At 48.6% G+C, this 16002-nt stretch overlaps 1 protein-coding gene across 6 annotated transcripts in view; it reads right to left on the bottom strand.

Annotated features, from left to right (window-relative positions):
* The window catches only part of Mylk (myosin light chain kinase), a 194531-nt gene that overhangs the window by 81561 nt on the left and 96968 nt on the right, over window positions 1–16002 (bottom strand). For 5 of the 6 annotated variants that reach the window (XM_042667365.1, XM_042667361.1, XM_042667374.1 and 2 more), the window contains 5 exons: window positions 13665–13802; window positions 11900–12097; window positions 11003–11252; window positions 5290–5361; window positions 3852–4834 (listed from right to left, as the gene is read on the bottom strand). In XM_042667365.1, the coding sequence (XP_042523299.1) occupies window positions 3852–4834; window positions 5290–5361; window positions 11003–11252; window positions 11900–12097; window positions 13665–13802 (1641 nt within the window). The remainder of the gene's footprint in view (window positions 1–3851; window positions 4835–5289; window positions 5362–11002; window positions 11253–11899; window positions 12098–13664; window positions 13803–16002) is intronic. The other variant, XM_042667379.1, reaches the window with a different exon arrangement.

Here is a 16002-nt window from a genome sequence, read left to right on the forward strand (position 1 = left end):
CTCTCTCTCTCTCTCTCTCTCTTTCTTTCTTGCCTCAATCTAGTGGGGAATTTTGAGGGGGTGAAGAGAAAGGGAAAAGGCCAGGAACAGGAATCCATTGAGTGGTTCAGCAGGAGCTCTGCCCAGAGCCTTTCTTGTCCAGGGAGTCAGTGTTCTGTGTTTGAAGACCTCCCCAGCTCTCTCATTTGCTGAGCAGGGGGTGGGAGCAGGGAGAAAGGGGCTGGGGTAGGGGCAGGGAATAGTTTGAAGGCCTGGAGGTTCTGCCTCCTCAGCAGAGTCTCTGACTTGCCCACTTGGTAGGAACAGACCAGCAATGCCACTCACCCCCTGGCTACTTCTTTAGGCCTATATACTCATGAGTTCCTAGCTCTAGCTGTACCTCTCCTTAGTTTTCAAGACACCTGGAGCTCACCATGACCAAAATACTTCTCTCAAGGTCATTACTGAAATACATGCCTGTCTCCCACACCTAGGTCTGAGGGCACTGACTGTATCTACCATGAATTCTTTCCCTGAGCCTGGAACACAGTTACAAGAAAACACACACACACACACACACACACACACACACACACACACACTCACCATTCTGAGAATGACAAAGGCCATTTTTGCAACAGGTGGTCTATGCAAGAAAGGTCATGTATCAAACAGAACCTAATTCTAATTTAGAGTTCTTCAAGTGGATTATATGTCCATCTTTCCAATGGAATAATCCCTTTGCATAGGGAACATCACTCTCCCTTCATCCCTGTAGGATGGACTTATATAGTTTTTAAAAAGCTTTAACAAAATTCCATCCTGAAGGCAATTAAAAATGAGTCATGTCTTGACAACAGCAACAAAAACAAATCCTCCTTATGAGACTGAGAGAAATGCTTTGCTGAGGGAAGCCTGGCCTGGAGGCGGAAAGCAAAGCAGAAAGATAAAGCACTTGGAACACTACCTCAGCCCTCTTCTGGGCTCACTGGGCCATTGCCTCCCATCCTGCAGCCAAGACAGGTCTAGGAAGGAAGACCCAATGCCTAACCCTGGAGGGGTCAGCTAGCAGCACCCTGAACACCATCTCTCTACAGTTCTGGGAATGTAGGAAGAAAAACATTTCTACATGACTGTCCCTCTGAGTGTTAAATAATGGTCAGCTCCTGCCAATGGCCATCACACATCTTCTCTGGGTCTCTTGTTGGTGATCTGTAGGCTTATCTGAGCTAGAACATCCGAGAAGCCTACTAACAGCACATCCACTAGCAGTGGCCACACTCACAAATGTGTGTTGATGGAGAGCAAGGAGGGAACAAGTATCTCTTGGATAACGTGGTGAGAATGGCCTGGGAAGACATTCTGGAGGAAGCGAATCTTAATGGCAGAAAAGATGACAGGATGGGAGTCAGTGCAATGGAGGGAGAAGAATTCAACTCAGTGGGGAAAGCTGGGGAGGATGGAAAGATGGAGTAGTCATTTCCTTATTCTTCCTCTATGAGCTGACTCAAGCCACCTGCCACTGACATCATTCCTGTGGCCCAGACACCCACATGCACACATTGGGCTGCCAATCCTTCCCCCTTTTAGCTAGTCCCATCCCTGCCCAGCCATTCAAGCCAGGCCACAGGCTCTATTACTTCTGTCTTCTTTGTGGCCATGCCCATCGTGCTAGTCTAAGCCTTGTCATCTTTCTCACTGACCTCTTAAGCAGGTTACAGACTTGTGTTCTTGGCACAAAGTCAATCAAAATCCCTAAAGTCTAAATTTTGTGCATGATGCTCCTCATCCCCAAAGTCTTGCATAGCTCTCTATTGCTTTCAGAGTTAAATTCCTTAGCATAACATAGGATGAAACTGGAAAAAAGCCATCCTCTCCAGTCCAGATGGAATATGAGAAGCCTATCTTTGGTGCTGGGGGACCCCTGATTGGAGAGTCCACTTTCTGACCCCCTCCCTGTTGCTTAAGCCTGACCTGTGTCAGGGCTCAGATGACGCTTAGTGGCCCACTCAGGGGCACTTGGTTCCAACCCCCCCCTTTTTTTTTTACTATGAGACAAAGCCTGTGCCTCCACAGAGCATGCTCTGCTCCCTGCTGTTGGACATGGTCAGGTAGCAACCGATAAGCCCTAACAAAGCACTGCTCTTAAAGCAGAAGTGAGTGATGAGTGTAAGAACAGGAAGCAGGGCTGATGTTTTCAGACAAGGCACTCTCCCCTTTGCTGTGTCAAGATAGGCTCATTCAGAGAGGGGGGAGAGAGAGAGCATTGCCCTCTCCCCACTCCCACCCCCAATACTGTCTGAACCTAGTTTTCATGGAGCTCTCATCATGTCAATCTAGGTTACTGCACAGGTCTCAAAGCTGCTGACTACCCACTCTCTCATCATGCCCAGAAGGATCACTACAGGGTAACCTGAGAAATGTTCCTGGTCACAGTCTCCAATCAGTCTGGCCAAGGGCTTTCCAACTTGGAGGTCCCCTTCCCAGGAATATTGTGGGGGATGGTGGCCTCCACTCCCCCCACAAATCCCATAGGTGGTCCTCCATGACCACTTGTGTGGACATGGCAGAAGCAAGGCGGGCAGACGGGGATGGAAGAGACACCTCAAGAGGACCCTGTCAATCTGGGGATGCCCATGTAAAAAGTTTCCATGATAACACATTAGCAGAAACAACCTGCTTTTTCTCGGCTGAGAGGGAAGTCCAGTTTCCCCTTCACTCCTATAGTCTTGAGATTTTCTATGCTCCGCTGCCCCAGATTTGCCTCAGAGGCAGAGTGAGATGATCTGAGAATGCCTATTCCTTCCAGGTTGAAGGAGAAAGATGGCCTGGGATGAGGGACAAGAGAAAGAGGGGATGAGGGGTGTGACCAAGCTAGAGAGAGCAGAGGGGAAGAGTGCCTGATCTGAGGGCTCAGCTGAATTGCTTGTTTACCATTTTACCATGACTTGTTCTTAAGGCTTCTATGGTGGCTGCCTCAGGCCCCCAAGAGTAAATTCTACCTCCTGAAGGACTTAGCTTCTTTGTAACCTGCCCTGGCCAGAGTCCCAGCATCGGTTTTCAGCTTGGACAACTCTGGCCACCAGAGAGGGACGTGGGTTATCTACTGGCCTCAGAGTTTCTGACAGACTCCACGGGGCTAGGTAAATCCTCTTTGTACTCCCTCTCTTCTCCAGATATAAACTGGCCCATCTGGGGACTCCAGACCCCCCCAAAAGCCACAGATAGTAGGATTCCCACCCCCATTCTCCCCCACCATCCAAGAATGTGAAATCCCAGCAAACACAGGTCTCATCCAAATTAGGAAGCAAGCAGCTAGTTCTGAGCTTGGCTAGTGAATGTGTGTAGTTGGGGCTCTTTTGGGTTTCTGGTTTCTCCCTCTAGTCTCTCAAACCCACACTGCTCTCAAGCCCCAGTCTGTTGTTGACTCCAACTCACAGTCCTATACTGTCCCGTTATCACCCAGCCTTCCTCAAAACCAAAGTGCTGTTTCTCACGCGGCTCTTGGCTCAGAGTCCCTGGCTGCCTCTGTCATTGGCCCCCATTTCCTAGCCTTCTCCATGCCAGGCTATGGAGTACCAACCAATTCAGGCCCAGATCTACTCTGGGGAGCAGGGGTGGGGGTGCCAGGAAAAAGCTCTGCTAGGTAGACACTAGCACACAGCATGTTCTAAATGCCCAGCCCTCTCCCCACCAAGGGGGTAGGAATGTACCCAAGGATGCTGAGTGAGGACCCTATCCCGTGAATAAGGGGGAACAGGAGCTGAAGTTCCAACTCAGGTTGTAGGCTATAAGAGGCCACCCACCAGGCATGAACTGACAGTGACCCAGACACAGGATCCCCATTTTCCCCGACCCCACACCTCATTTACCTTCTTGGGAGAGGATGATGAACTTAGTAGACTTGAGTGTCTTTCCATTCAGTGTCCAGGTGATGGTGGCTGGGGGATCAGAGATCACCTGGCACTGGAGTAGCAGCTTTGCACCCTCTGCCACACGGACATCTTGCAGCTTCTCTTTGAAGGTTGGGGCAGTCCCTTGGCTCTCTGCTCTTTTCTCATTTTCTGTGGACCCTGCATGTCCTCTCTTGCAGTTCACATCATTCTTAACCTCTTTCTTGAGTTCTTCCTTCCTGGCTGGCTTTAGGGCCTCTGCAGGTTGTGCATTGGCCACAGGCTTGAATGGCTCAGTAGTCTTGGTATTGGCCACTGGTTTCAGGGTCTCAGCAGGCTTGGTGCAGGCCAGGGGCTTCAGGGATCCTGCAGGCTGTGCATTGCCCACAGATGTGGAACTTTCCCCAGCCTTGGCATTCAAGACCTCAGCACTGCCACTACCATTCTCTGCTGGTGATTTCTTCTTGCTGCCCAGCACAGAACGAAAATCTGGGGTGGCAGATTTGGGAGGTGGAATCTTTTCAGGCACAGGGGTCTTGGGAGTCCCCTTCTTGGCTAGGACAGAGCGGAAGTCTACCTGCTGGGGACTATGCACCTTCCTCTCTTCCTCAGACACAGTCTTTGGCTTCACTTGCCGCTGCAGGTTGGCGCGGAAATCCATCTGCTCAGCCGGGATCTCCTTCAGATCTTCTTCAGACACAGTCTTGGTGCTCACCTTCTTTCCCAGGAGGTCACGGAAATCCAGCTGTTCCACCTCCTGCTGGCGGATCGACTCCTCCGTGTGCAGCTTGGTCTCCACGCGCCTCTTCAGCAACCCCCTCACGTCCTCTCCGTCTTCTTCCTCTGGCCAACCCTGTCCTCTTGCTGGCCAGCCAGGCTTCAGGGTCCCATCTCGATCACCACCACCATCAGCATCAACTCCTCCACTACAGAGGTCCTCACAGCTGGCTGGCTCCCGCCCCCTGCAACCAGTGAGGGAAAAAAAGGAAAGTAGCAGAAGGAAAAGGGGCTGGGTAAGCCAGAAACGTCAGGGGAGAGCAAATCCCGGAGGGCGGGCAGAGGGCGGGGGGGGGGGGGGCGGGGGGGGGGGGAGATGGGGGCCCAGCCAGGCTGTGTTTATAGAAGGGAACATTGGGGGAGAGGCGTTTGCTTGCTTGCCTACTTGGTTTATTACATCGGTAATGACTTCAGTAGCCTTATAAGGCTGTGTGCAAAAAAAAGAAAAGAAAAGAAAAAGAAACACACATCACCCCTCCTTTCCTCTGCTTTCCCTCCCAACTGAGTCCCTTTCCAATCTCTCCCTTTGGCTCTGGTAGCCTCAGCCTCAGTCTCAGCTCAATGTCTGGGGCTGCAGAGCCCTGGGGGAAAGTGTGGGTAAAGGAAGGGGCTAGGCTGGGCAACTCGTGGGGGCACTCACCATAGTGTGGCCCTGGTAGGGCTGCTCTGCAGCATCAGTGACACCTGGCAACTGCACTTGCCAACGCGGTTCCTGAAGAATTCAAGGAATCAATAAGGACCAAAAGGCTTTAGTGCTGTGTGGGGCACAAGGCAGGCATGGACTTGGTGGTGGGCTGGCAGACCTCCAAGGAAGATGGAGGTCACAGCCTTAACTGTGACATCCATCTCAAACTTAAGATTTAGGCCAGGGCTCTCTAATCTCGTACTCACTCTATTTTCCCAGCTCTTGCTTCAAAAGAAGAAGGAGAAAAGGATAACTCTGGACTGCAGCTAAGATAGACATCTAGAAGCAGGAAACTTTTCTGTGGGTTTGATTATATGATACAATCAATTAGTCAATAGGAGAATAAAGCATCGATAGGGCCTCTGATAGAGCAGCTGTGTTTACAAACACATATTACATGTCAGGGGTCACTTCTCTATTGGTATTCTTCTCCTCTTCCTCCTAAACTACACATCCCAACTTTCATTCACCAACCAATGCCCCGAGGTCACAACTTTTCATGTTAAAAACCTAACAAGCAACCCTCTGCATGAGTGGACCTTTCTTTTCTTCCTTCAGGTAGGGAGGGTTACAAATTCTTTACTGCCACACAGAACTGCTTAGTGATGCAGCTGAAGCCCTGTTCAGGACAGGGCTGGGCAGAGATTCACTGAAGATGGTCCCATCAGCCTGCAAGGCTGCCCTCTGCTGGCTTTTGTGAGCACTGTCCAGTCAAGAAAGGTCTGTTCTGATTGGGAGGATGGAGAGGATAGTCTGGGAGCCAAAGGGACAATTTAGGACTTAGGATACCTTAGGAACTGTGTTTTGTATAACATTCTTGAGTTTCTATGGCTGCCACACCTTTTGTCTTTTTTTTTTTTTGCTTACAAAGGCACTGGATATCATTAAACTGTGTGTGTGTGTGTGTGTGTGTGTGTGTGTGTGTGTGTGTGTCTGTGTGTGTGTGTGTCTGTGTCTGTGTGCTGGTTCTAGGGCCTGAACTCAGGCCCTGGGCACTGTAGCCAAGCATATATACTCAGGGCTAGTGCTGTCCCACTTAAGCCACAGCTCTACTTCCAGCTCTTAAGTGTTTAATTGGAGATAAGAGTCTCAAGAGCCAGGCACAGGTGGCTCATGCCTGTAATCATAGTACTGAGGAGGCTGAGATCTGAGGATCACGGTTCAAAGCCAGCCCTGGCAGAAAAGTCCACAAGACTCATCTCCAATTAACCACAAGAAACCAGAAGTGATGCTGCGGCTCAAAGAGGCAGAGTGTTAGCTTTGAGCAAAAAGAGCTCAGGGACAGCGCCTAGGCCCTGAGTTCAAGCTCCACAACTGATGTGCACACGTGTGTGAACACACACACACACACACACACGAGTCTCATGCCAGGCTAGGTTGGACCTGTGATCCTCAGATCTCAGCCTCCTGAATGGCTGAGATTACATGGGTGAGCCACTGGGGCCTGGCTCCATTATTGGCTAAGGGCTGTGTCTACCTGGTAGTCCTATCCTCACACTCTCAGTCAAGTTTCCTCCTGTCAGAAGCAGGATGCAGCTCTGATGCAGAAAGCAGGAACAGATGCTAACTAGAGGGTATCACTTTACCTCAGTTACATTCCATGAAGCTTTGAGTCATGTGGAGCTGTCCCCTGAGCTGGAGTGACACATATGAATATCTCCTTGTTGGGAGAAGCAGGTAGAGACTTCCATATTTACCATAATCTGCCCCTATGGTGGGAAGCCTGGACCCCGATAAGCTCCTTGGGCGTCTTCTGTTCAACTCGCTCTCAGACCTCACCTTGAAACTGACTCCTGTCAGTCCTACATCACCCACTTGTGGGATGATTTTAATACAAAATTAGCTTAAACAAACAATTTCTTGGCAAGCATAACATTTCAAATGCTTCAAGGGGAATCAGGAGCTTTATTCTCCCCCCACACACACACCCCACCGCCCCCAATACTGGGGATTTAATCCAGGCCTCACATTTACTAGGTAAAATACTCTACTGTTTGAACTACACCTCCAGACTCTCTTTTGGAGAGTCTTGGTGACTTTTTTTTGTGTGTGTGAGTCTTGGTAACTTTACCCAGGCTGGCCTCAAGCTCAGGATCCTCCTGCCTCCACATCCCTAATAGCTAGGATTACAGGCATACACCACCACATCTGACCTGGAGTCCTAACTTTTATGCTAGTTTCCTTTTTGGCACAGGGGTTAGGGGAGGGTGGTGTCGAGGAGGGAGGGCTAGAAACCCACTCACTCCTGTCTCGTAATCTTAGCAGGGAACGATAAGACCCCTTACTCCTACCAGGGCTCCTGCTGTCTTTTCCCAGCTACCCAGCCTTCCTTCTAGAGACACAGTCCTCTCTGAGGCCAGGTCTAGCTGCTGTTGGGACAAGAAAAGTGGGAGGGAAGGAGGGTGCTGACAGACCTACCACACACTCCCCAGGAGAACTTTCCACTGACTTGTTTCTCCTTGGTTGCAGACAGAGCCAAGGCCAGGGCAATGGCCTCTCAGAGGAATGAGGAGGCTGGACTTGGGGAGGGATGAGGGGAAGGCTGTAAAGATGGATACACCAGTACAAATTTCTAGCTCCCTAGTTCCAGTGCACTGGAGAGAAACACTCCACGTTAGGCTACAAGAATGGGAGAGCATCTGATTTAAGTCCAAAGACAAGGGCTCAAAGTTAGGCTGTGCTAGTAGCCTTTGGGTGGTCATGCGCAAGCCCATGACCTGAGACCTGTTTCCCCCATTATTCAATTGGAGAAGGCTAGGAAACCTCTGAAGTCCCTTCCAGCTTGGACAAACTAAATTTTATGATTGTCCCCAGCTGGCCCCAGACAGTCTGCCTCCCAAGGCAACCCCAGTCTCTGGTCTGGCAAACTTCCCATAACCCTTTGCTTTGCTCTCACTTCTTTCACTCAACCTTTTCTTGCTTGGTCTAATCACCACCCAAGTTCTTTCTCATTGGCCAAGGCTCAGCCTTTCTTTTTTTTCCTCCTCATAATCCTATAGATTTTGGACTTGAGCTTGATTAACATGAATGTTTTCTCAAGGTGTTTGGTACAGAAAGCTCATCTGCAAGTATTTTCACAGGGAATCCATTTTCATCCAGCCTAAGGGACAAGAGCATGAACTCCTCATATTGTCTATCTGTCCATTTTTAATTTTTTTAGTAGTAATTAAGGTTTGAACTCAAGAGTCTTGAGTTCACTAGGCAGGTGCTCTTGGGCTCCTATTTTGGAGGTAGATGAAGGCACAAGATGAAGGCAATTGAATACATCAATTGGCAGAATAGCAACTGATAATCACAAGTACCACACTGAGATCAGTTGAGATCCCACTGAGCTCTACCTTCATTAGTATATAGACCCTAAAAATCCTAAGAAATAATAAGCAGCTTTAAAATTGGCTGTGTTTTAAAGACTATGACGTATAGGGTGGTTTGTTATACAGCAAAAGCTAGCTAATACAAGTATAAAACACATACATAAAAAAGACTTGATGTAGGGGCTGGGGCTCAGTGGTAGAGCGCTTGTCTTGCATGCCTGAGGCCCTGGGTTTGATTCCTCAGCACCACATAACAAAAAGAAAAAAGCTGGAAGTGGCGCTGTGGCTCAAGTGGTAGAACACTAGCCTTGAGCTGAAGAGCTGAGGGACAGTGCCCAGGCCCAGAGTTCAGGCCCCACGACCGGACCCCCCCCCAAAAAAAGACTTGATGTAATGGGGACATCCTGGGATTTTTGGTGTGTGTGTGCGTGTGATGGTCCTGGGGCTTGAACTCAGGTCCTGGGCACTGTCCCTGAGCTTCTTTGCTCAAGGCTTGTGCTCTACTTGAGCTAGCTATATTTGGTAGTTAATTGGAGATAAGGGTTTTATGGGCTTTCCTGCCCAGGCTGGCTTCTCAGCCTCCTGAGTTGCTAGGATTACAGGTATGAGGCAATGGCACCCTGCATATACTGGGATTTAAAAAGATATTTAATGTACTTTATTGTTATTATAGAGGTTATATACAGAGGAATTACAATTACAGGTAATGAGTCAGGTAATGAGTACATTTCCTTTCATACAGTGTCTTCTGTACAAAAGTAGCTTTGTACAAGTCTAACCACCCTCAGGACATGGCAGATCCAGGTGTAGACAGGAGCTCTTCACCAAGCCTAGGGCAGAGAAGGCATTCTGTCTCCACCAATCTAGGATTAGTATAGAATTTTAAGTGTCGGACTCAGGAGGCTGAAATCTAAGGTTTGAATCCAGCATGGGAAAGAAAGTCTGCAAGACTTTTATCTTCAATTAAGCATCAAAAAGCTGGAAGTGGAACTGTGGTTCAGGTGGTAGAATACTAGCCTTGAGCAAAAAAGCTTAGGGAGAGTGTCTAGGCCCAGAGTTCAAGCCTGAGGACTGGCACCAAACAAACAATAAACAGTTGGGGTATTTTAAAGGTAAAACAGAAAAATGTAAGCTCCTTATGATGGTTTTTAAATGTCTATTATCTTTGACACTCCTCTCTCCATGAGATGGATCTTAATTCTTATCTCCCTGAATGTGGGCTGCACTTACCAGCTCTCTCCCAACAGGGAATGGTGGATAGGAGGTGTAGGACGTCTAAAGTTAGGTCACAAAAGGCCTTGCCTGTTCAGATTTGTGCTTGCTCTTGGATCACTACCTCTTAGGTAAGCTGCGGTCATGTCATGAAGACACTGAAGCCGTGTGGGGAGGACACTGAGCAAAGAGCCAAGGCCTCCTGCCACAACACAGGTGTGAGCCCTCTTGGAAGTGGGCCTTCGAATCTCAGTTGAGCCTTTGAGACTCAGTTTCTGAGTCTCTGCTGCATCTTAACAAGAAAAAAAAAAACATGCCGCTAAGAAGTTTGCAGCTCCCAGCTGCCATGTGTGGATATGATTTGAGTGTGCCCAAGGTTTCATGTTTTGGAACTTAATCTCTACTGGGAGTTATTAAGAGGGTGAAAACTTAATCCAATTTGTTGTTTGTAGGTACAGACTTTGGAAGGAGCTTAGATAAAGCCATCAAAGTGGGACCCCTATAATTGAATGGCTATATAAGGTGAGAGATATCAGAAAACATGCATGCCTTCTGACATCCTTGTACCCCAAGACTCAGCCAGCAAAAAAAAAACACCACCAGATAGAGCCCCTAACCTTAGATCGCTAAAATGATAAGCTTAATAAACCTCTTTTCATAATAAAATTATCCAACCTCAGGTATGTGATTATATTAACAAGAAACAGAATAATACACCAGCCTATAGAAACCATGAGGTAATAATTATTTGTTGTTTCAAGCTGCTAAATTTTGGGGCAGTTTGTTGCACAGCAACGTGTGTCTGATACATTCCATGGATCCGCCTGCATTTCTACTTTTAATCCCTCCCTCCCTCTTTTACATTGCCCATCATACTACATGATGTGCAAAATCCAGAATTTGGTATGACAGAGGCTTCTGGAGAATTGAGCTCAGATGGTGGGTCCTCTGTGAACACATGTGCTACTCAAGTGGAAGAAACAAAGGCTCATTAGCTACACTGAGCCTGCACCTGATTTACCTTGAATCTCAATCCCCATATTTACTTGAGCTTCATCTGACTGCCCAGTCCCAGGTTAGGGTAGCAGGAATTGGAGGTGGGGGAAGGGGATACAAGAAGCTGTCAAGATATGCAGACTCACTTGAGCAGGATTTCATACTGGCCAGCATGCCAGGGCTGGACGTTCTTTAGAACCAGGGTGAACACATCCTCATTCTGTAACACCTCAAAGTGGCCATTGTCCTTGGAGAGAACTTTGCCATCGCGGAGCCAGTGCACAGTGGGGAAGGGGTCACCAGCTATGGCACAGGAGATGAGGACACTCTGGCCCAGGGAGGCTGTCACTGAGCGAGGCTTGCTGATGAACCAGGGCTGGGTGCCATCATGGGGCTCTGGAAGTTGACAAAGGGGAAAGCTAGAGAGGGCAGCCCTTCAGCACAGAGCACCCATCCCATGCTGCATGGGTCTGTGAGAAGCTTGCTACCCAAAGAACAGCTGGCTGAGAAACACTCTGCAACTCTTACCTTCTCTAAGGGTAATATTAATATAAAGCTGTACATCCACAGCAAGGGGAGAGAGCCAGAAGGAAGGGGACACTTGTGCTGGGTGCTAATGGTTTGCATCAGAGGTATGAGTAGGAGGGGTGTGTGTGTGTGTGTGTGTGTGTGTGTGTGTGTGTGTGTGTGTGTGTGTGTGTGTGTGTATGTGTGTGTGATTAGCTCTCCTTCCTTCTTAGGTATAAGCTCTCTACATGCAAGAACACATATACCCATAACTCACCCTCAAACTGTCATTGCCCAGTTAAGTGCATTGCCAGTTTCCCTCTTAACGTTCTATGCAGCTTGTCACCCATAGCCCAGGGTGTGCAGGGACTTCACAAAGCTGGTAGGGTAGGCTGCTGAGTTGAACTGCAGATAAGGAGCTGCTTCTGGAGCTGAGTGGACCCAATCAGCTTCCACTGGCTTCCTCCTCTCCAAATTGTATTGAGCAGGGGCCCCCAGAAGCACCCTCATCCTCCCACTGGAGGCCTGGGGCTCACCTTGCACCGTGAGAACAGCCTGGCTGCGGACCTCCCCAACGCTGTTCCAAGCCTCACAGGTGTACGTGCCCGTGTCCTCCGGGAAGACCTCCTGAATGCAAAGGCTGTGCTGGGCGCCCCTCTGTTCAAAGTGGAAGTCCTCTGACTCCTGGATCTCACTACCGTTGTGAAACCAGATGACCTCTGGGGGCGGGTTCCCTGAACCAAAAAAGGTGGGCAGAGCCACTGTCAGGGAGGAACTTCCCTGGCCAGCTGCCACTGTGCATCTCAGGCTTATAGAATTCTACTAAATACTTCCAGACTGCAAGTTTCTGTCTCCCGACCTGCACAGCGGGGATCCCATGATCCACTCATGGGACTGTTGGAAGACTAAATGAGTCGCCCCCTCACCTTCCTGAGCTATCCAATAGAATGACATTTAGTCCAGAGAAAACATACCCTGGACACAGTCGTCATGACTATTAAACAACAGATTGGAGACACCAGAAAGACAGCAGTGAAAATACAATTTCAGGGATGAAAAAGAAAAGCAGGGAAGGATGGCTTTTACAATTATAATGCTGATGTCTCCATCATCCTGGTAACTGACTAGTGGGTTCAAACTGCACCTGTCCCTGCTCTACCTCAAACAGTGATACGCTCTGCGTGCGTCCCTCCACCCCACCCCAAGCCAGGCAGCAAGCAGAGCCTCATGGCAACTCCCCTCCAGGCCATCACTGGAAAGAGGACAGTTGGCATTTTTTGTTTTGCTGCCATATGGATTGTGGTTCCAGGGCATCAGCTTGTGGTACCTGGTGGATAGCACTGACAGGTTTTACCAGTCTGCTTTTCTAGAATGTAAAGGTGCATCAAGCAATGGCCACCATTGAGGGTTTGCTCTGATGTAAGAGCTAACCATTAGGCTCTGCTTCCAGGTAAGTGGGGGCATGTTACAGAAGATAGGCTCAGGGCTTCAGGCTCTGGAGAATTTTAAAAGAGTAGACGTCACATGCCTGGAGACTAACTAAGTACAGAACAACTCTGACCACTTCCATCTGGAGGACTCAGTGAGGCATGATAAGGGAGGACAGGGGAAGGGACTCAGTCACTGCCAGGGGTGTCACAGGATGGCCTCCAGCCTGCAGGAATGGGGGGGGGCATCCTAGAATCCATTCTAGGTAAGTCCACAAGTTCTCTCACAGCTCATCTTTATTGCCTGCAGTTCAAGAGGAACCAAGCAACCAGAAAAATGACCTTAACCTGTCGGAAGCACTGAGCAGGAGCTGAAAACCATGGGTGCATGTGACCACACCTTTGTCTGCTCCCCCAGGCCACCAGTGCTGAGCCAGGGGCTTCCAGAGCTTTCCCTGCTCACCTCCAGCCTAAAAGGGAGAGCTCATAGTGAGGCGTGAACTATCTGATCTTATTTGCCTGCTTTAGAAGACCCTCTGCTCTATCCTTTCACCTTAAAACTTGAAAAAAGCAACTGAGACTATCTTCTGTGAGTTTTGGAAAGTTCTCACACAATCTTCAAAACCCTCCAACTGCGCTGGCTACATACTTTTCTCTTTAATCCCTCTCCCCACTAGCTCCAGCCATCTTCTTCCTCTAGACCCTTTCACCTTGAATATACAAAGTCCTACCCAGAGAGAAGAGTCAGCCAAGAGACCCTACTTCTTTGGGTCCATTGTCTGGCAGTTCTGTGCTGATTTTGGATCAGTGATCCAAGTAGCTCTTTAGGGAACAGTTCGAAAATTGCAAATGTGAACAGAGGAGAGAAACAGACCTGACACCTGGACTGTCATGGTGACTTGGCTTCCATCCATGACTTTGAGGTCGGAAAGGCCCTGCAGGAAGATGGGTGCGACAGACTTGCTGGAAGCCAGGGGCAGAAAGTGCTTCCTCTTCCCCTCACTCTTCTTTTCTGTGTGGGGACAACAGAACCTGGTGTGAGCATTGCTTCATGCATTCATGCATGCAACAGACTCAATGACACTTGGACACAGCCGTGCTGAGGCTCAGTTCTGGTGAACAGATGAGAGTTTGGAGGTTCTGGAGATCTTCAGGAAGAAAATGTATCCTCTAACTCTGTTTGGCAATAGGGGAAAGAACAATGATTCTGTATGGAGCCCACACTAGGCTTGGGCTCCTCAAGTGAACCTGGGTTTGGGGAAGCTGGTGTCTTATGAGAGTTTCCTTCCCATATTTACCTTTATGAGTAAGTGGTAACTCTCACATGGCACTAAGGGGGCCAAAGAGTCTCCCTCCCACCTTATTTCCCCACCATCAAGCCTTTCCCCAAGGCAACCAATTTTCTTCTTCAACTTCTAGGAGATGATCTGTGTGTACCATGCACAGAGAAAAATAGGAAATTCTTCTTTCTTCTGCCTTTGCTCATTCCTTTTTCTTCTCATCTTTCCCTTCTCTTCCTCCCATTAGTGCTGGGGATGAACCTAAAGTATTGAACATACCAAAACATATCCCAAACAACTTCACCTTCTCATTTTCCTTCTCTTTCTCTTCCCTCTTCCTCTCCCTCAGTGGCATTGTAGGTTGAACTTAGGGCCTCAAACACGATGCTACTTGAGTCATGAACCTCAGGCCTCATTTTCTTCTTTTCCTCTCTTCCTTCTCCTCGTCCTCCTTCTTCTCCTCCTCCTCCTCTTCCTCCTTCTCCTCTTCCTCTTCCTCCCCCCCCCCCCAACTTCTGCTTTTCAGATCATAGCCTCTTGAGAAGCTAGGATTACAGACAGGTGTGAGCCACCATTGCCTATTTTTATTTTTAATAATAAAATAGTGCCACACACTTGTAATCCAGCACTTGGAAGTCTGGAGCAGAAGAATCACAAGTTCAAGCCTAGCCTGGGTTTCAAAGACCTTTTCTCAAATAATGCTACAGGGCTGGCCACCAGCTTCATGAAGTGATTATTGTATATTGTCTTCCTCAAAAACTGAGTATGGTTATTTGGATACTGATTCATCCTCTCTCAAAGCTGGGTCTTGGATCAGGAACAGTGGTTCATGCCTGTAAGCTGAGCTACTTGGTATGTGGAGATCTGAAGAATCATGGTTTGAAGCTAGTTCCCCCAAGCAAAAGTGAGAAAGATTCTATCTGAAAAATATAGTGGTACAGAACCTGTCTAGTAAATACAAGGTCCTGACTTCATATCCTAGTATTGGGAGGGAGGGAGGGAGAGGGGAGGGGGAGTTGGGTCTTGCACAGTGGGATTAATTACCATGAGAATGAATTGTTTTAAGTGAGCCTAGCACCTCTCTCAGTCTTTCTCACACATGCCCTTCTTTTGCATGGAACCACTACCCCTTCCTGTCATGACATGATACCATAGAATGCCCTCACCTGAAGCTGATGCCAGTGCCATGCATGCTCTTTGGCCTTCGTAACTATGAGCCAAAGTGAACTTCATTTCTTTACAAATTATCCAGCCCTGGAGATTTTGTTACAGTAACAGAATACAGGATATTTCTCACAGGATATTTCTAACTTAATATCGAAGTTTTCAGAGATAAGGATTGTTGATCTTGGGTTCTCAAGAATCTTGGGAATCAAACACCAAACCTTCTCCAGGAAGCGGGAGCACTGGTTTAATGCCAAACATGCCGCTGAATTTTTTATTTGCAACCACTGAAAACAATTGCAAAGCTCTTCCAGCCCAGCCTCTGAAAATGTAGGAAGGGGGAGAGGGGGAAAGAAAGGGAAAGTCTGGGAAAGCTGCCTCAAGAGGCCAGGAGAGCCCTGGGGGAGGGAGATACTTCTCCAAAACAGGTGCAATTAGGATGGCTGAGCCCCTGGTGTCCCAGGCCATGATATGAAACTCTCCCACATACCAACCTTAGGCATTGCTCTTTGACAGGGCAGCCTTGGGAGTGGGCTTAGGGGGCCCAGTATTGGAAATGCACAGATCCATCCTCAGTGGACTGCAGCGGTCGAGAAAGCTGGCTGTCTCGGGAGAATTGAGGAATTTCCTGTCTTGCACAGATGGAGAAGGCTTGAGGACAAAATGTTTTCATCTCTCCAGAGGACTCCCTGTTCCTGCCTCTTTGCTTCCAGCCGAGGCTCCAGCCTCATAGAGTTCTGCACAGATGGACTCAAATTCCTAGGTGTT

The sequence above is a fragment of the Dipodomys spectabilis genome, unplaced genomic scaffold (genome assembly GCF_019054845.1).
Source record: "Dipodomys spectabilis isolate Male_0828 unplaced genomic scaffold, ASM1905484v1 ptg000017l, whole genome shotgun sequence".
In the NCBI taxonomy this organism is placed as follows: Eukaryota; Metazoa; Chordata; class Mammalia; order Rodentia; family Heteromyidae; genus Dipodomys; species Dipodomys spectabilis.